The 2334-nt window shown below is 40.1% G+C and overlaps 1 protein-coding gene across 4 annotated transcripts in view; it reads right to left on the bottom strand.

The window, feature by feature from the left end:
- Positions 1 to 1255: 1255 nt before the first annotated feature.
- LOC107664453 (pancreatic alpha-amylase-like) overlaps positions 1256 to 2334 on the bottom strand; it is a 7761-nt gene continuing 6682 nt past the window's right edge. For all 4 annotated transcript variants that reach the window (XM_016455021.1, XM_016455022.1, XM_016455023.1 and 1 more), the window contains exons 9-11: positions 1819 to 1940; positions 1590 to 1715; positions 1256 to 1488 (exon numbers count right to left, since the gene is read on the bottom strand). In XM_016455021.1, the coding sequence (XP_016310507.1) occupies positions 1299 to 1488; positions 1590 to 1715; positions 1819 to 1940 (438 nt within the window). In that variant the 3' untranslated portion in view covers positions 1256 to 1298. The remainder of the gene's footprint in view (positions 1489 to 1589; positions 1716 to 1818; positions 1941 to 2334) is intronic.

Raw genomic sequence — 2334 nt, 5'->3', positions numbered from 1 at the left:
CCGAGGATGCAACAGTAGCCTAGCGCTGTGTGGTGCAAAAATGTCGAGAAAGAGGAAATTGGCTCTTGTGTTGGCTTTTGAAGTTAATAGGGAAGAGAATGTCGGTTTACAACGACGTTTGTGGGTGCACGACATTATACGGGGAAGGAACCAGTATGGTGCTTACAACAATTTAGTCCAGGAGCTCCGGTTGGATGATGCACGGTTTGCGGCATATTTTAGACTAAACATTAAAACATTATTATTATACTAAATATTTTGTGCTCATATCATATAACTCCTTGTGCTCTGAAACTAGTACAATCAGTTTATCTACCGGCACCCTCTCCATTTTTTCTTGTTCTTGGAAACGTCAGGTCTCACTGGCTTGTCATTGGTCAGCTGTCAAAAAGGCGCTTGAGGGCGTTTTTTTTTTCCAGAAAAGTTAAACTTTTTTCAACTTGAAAAGACGCTTTGAGCTGCAGAAAAAGACGCTGGCGGTGGCGTAAAAAGACAGTATAAGTCATTATAATCCGTAATTATGTCCCCACTGGATGCAACAAATGCCTCGGTTTGGCCGGACAGGGTATCACAATATGTTAAGGGGTATAACATTTCTGTCACACGCTTGAGGGGGGAAAAAAGAACATTTACTCACCACAAAAGCAATCAAAGCCTTGACAGAAAACAAACGGTCGCCTCTGGCGTTTGATTTTCGCGCCAATATCAGCTTCACTTATGCTCGCGTGGTAATGCTGGTAACTATATATTATTGTCGTTGTTCTTTCTTTCTCTCTCTTTTTTCTTTCTTTCTTTTTACAAAATATTTAAACATTATCATTAAATCATTCAAAATCTTATGGGTAAGATGTTATGTTATAAGATATATTTACAATAGGAGTAAAATGTCGCTCTAAAATAGACGCTCTAAAATATTTTAAAATACAGTATGCTACTCAATACAATTTTCTAAGGTATTACAAAATAAAATAAAAAAACTTAAATGAATAAAAAAAAGTTTATACATTGCATTGTTGTTATTTCACATGTTGCGTCATCCAAATGTAGACAGCAGAGTTCACACAATCCAGTCCCTGACATGGTTGGATACTTGTTGTCAAGAAGGAATACCAATTATTAACAGTACACTGGCTTGTTTGGAATCGGATACTTGTTCACTGGAAGATTGCGGGAGATTGTGGTTGTGTATAAGACACTGTGGCTTATCTTTTTCATATGATTAATTATTTGATTGTAAACAAAAGCTCAACCACACTGTTAATTGATCCTGCTTTATTATAATTATATCCTCACTGAATCTACAGTTTGGAGTTAGCATGGATGGCAATGAATGGATCCTCGATTGTGTTGCTGATGCTGAAAGTGGCACGTCCATCAGAACCCACTGACACCTGTTTTCCTGTGCAAGTGCCCCCAATCTTGTCTCCAGAGATCACGTCACAGTATGTACCCATGGGCAGGCCAGTGTTCAGCGTCACATTCAGTGCCCTGGGACATTCATTAAATCCAGTTACGGAGCAGTTGTGGGCTAATTTGTATTATAACATCACATGTTCATTATTCATGGATTAGTGTTACAAGTTTCTCACCAATCATCATTGTTGATGACAATGAATCCTTTGCTGCCACGGCTGAAGGCTATCTGATTATTGCTGTTGTCCCACCAGTTGGAGAGAGGCTGGCCATTGACCACATTACGGAAAATCACCATATTTCTGTTGTGGGGAATAAAGCAAGTGAATGGCTGGGATTTGACTTTGACTTTAGGAAGATGTGTCCAGCAGACCTATAAAAAAACACTCACACCCACACACCCACCGGATTTGGTGCCATCTGTGCTCACAGATCCACTTGTCCCCACAGGTGGAGTCTGGGTTGATGGGTACTGGCTTAGTGGATCCATTGGCATTGCTTGGAGGGCCCATCCAGTCATTCTGATCCTGTGTTTTATTTCACCAAAACATTATTTGTTCAGGTTTTCTGAACATTTAGCATACTCATGGCACAACTTAAAGGGGTCATAGGATGCTACATGCACTTTTACAAGTTGGGAGCAGATGTAGACAAGAATGACTCCTAATAAGCGATTGAGGTGTTCTGTTGTTGGATGTAATAATGAACATAGCAGTCGTCATTTACTCCCGACATCTGAGCCGCTGAAGACAGTAGATTACGTTTGTTTTGGGGGAATGCGCCTCCGATCTACCTAATGCATCTATGTTCGCGCGAATCATTCGTGATCCAGCTTCACCTACAGAAGTGAGTAAGGTTTTTTAATGAATCTTTGCAAATCGCCTTTCCTAATAATGTGCTAATTAGCAAGTTTCACGATGA

This window comes from Sinocyclocheilus anshuiensis, unplaced genomic scaffold (genome assembly GCF_001515605.1).
Source record: "Sinocyclocheilus anshuiensis isolate Anshui unplaced genomic scaffold, SAMN03320099.WGS_v1.1 scaffold167, whole genome shotgun sequence".
In the NCBI taxonomy this organism is placed as follows: Eukaryota; Metazoa; Chordata; class Actinopteri; order Cypriniformes; family Cyprinidae; genus Sinocyclocheilus; species Sinocyclocheilus anshuiensis.
The sequence above is the reverse complement of the archived record's forward strand: the minus strand, read 5'-3'. Positions and strand labels throughout refer to the sequence as shown.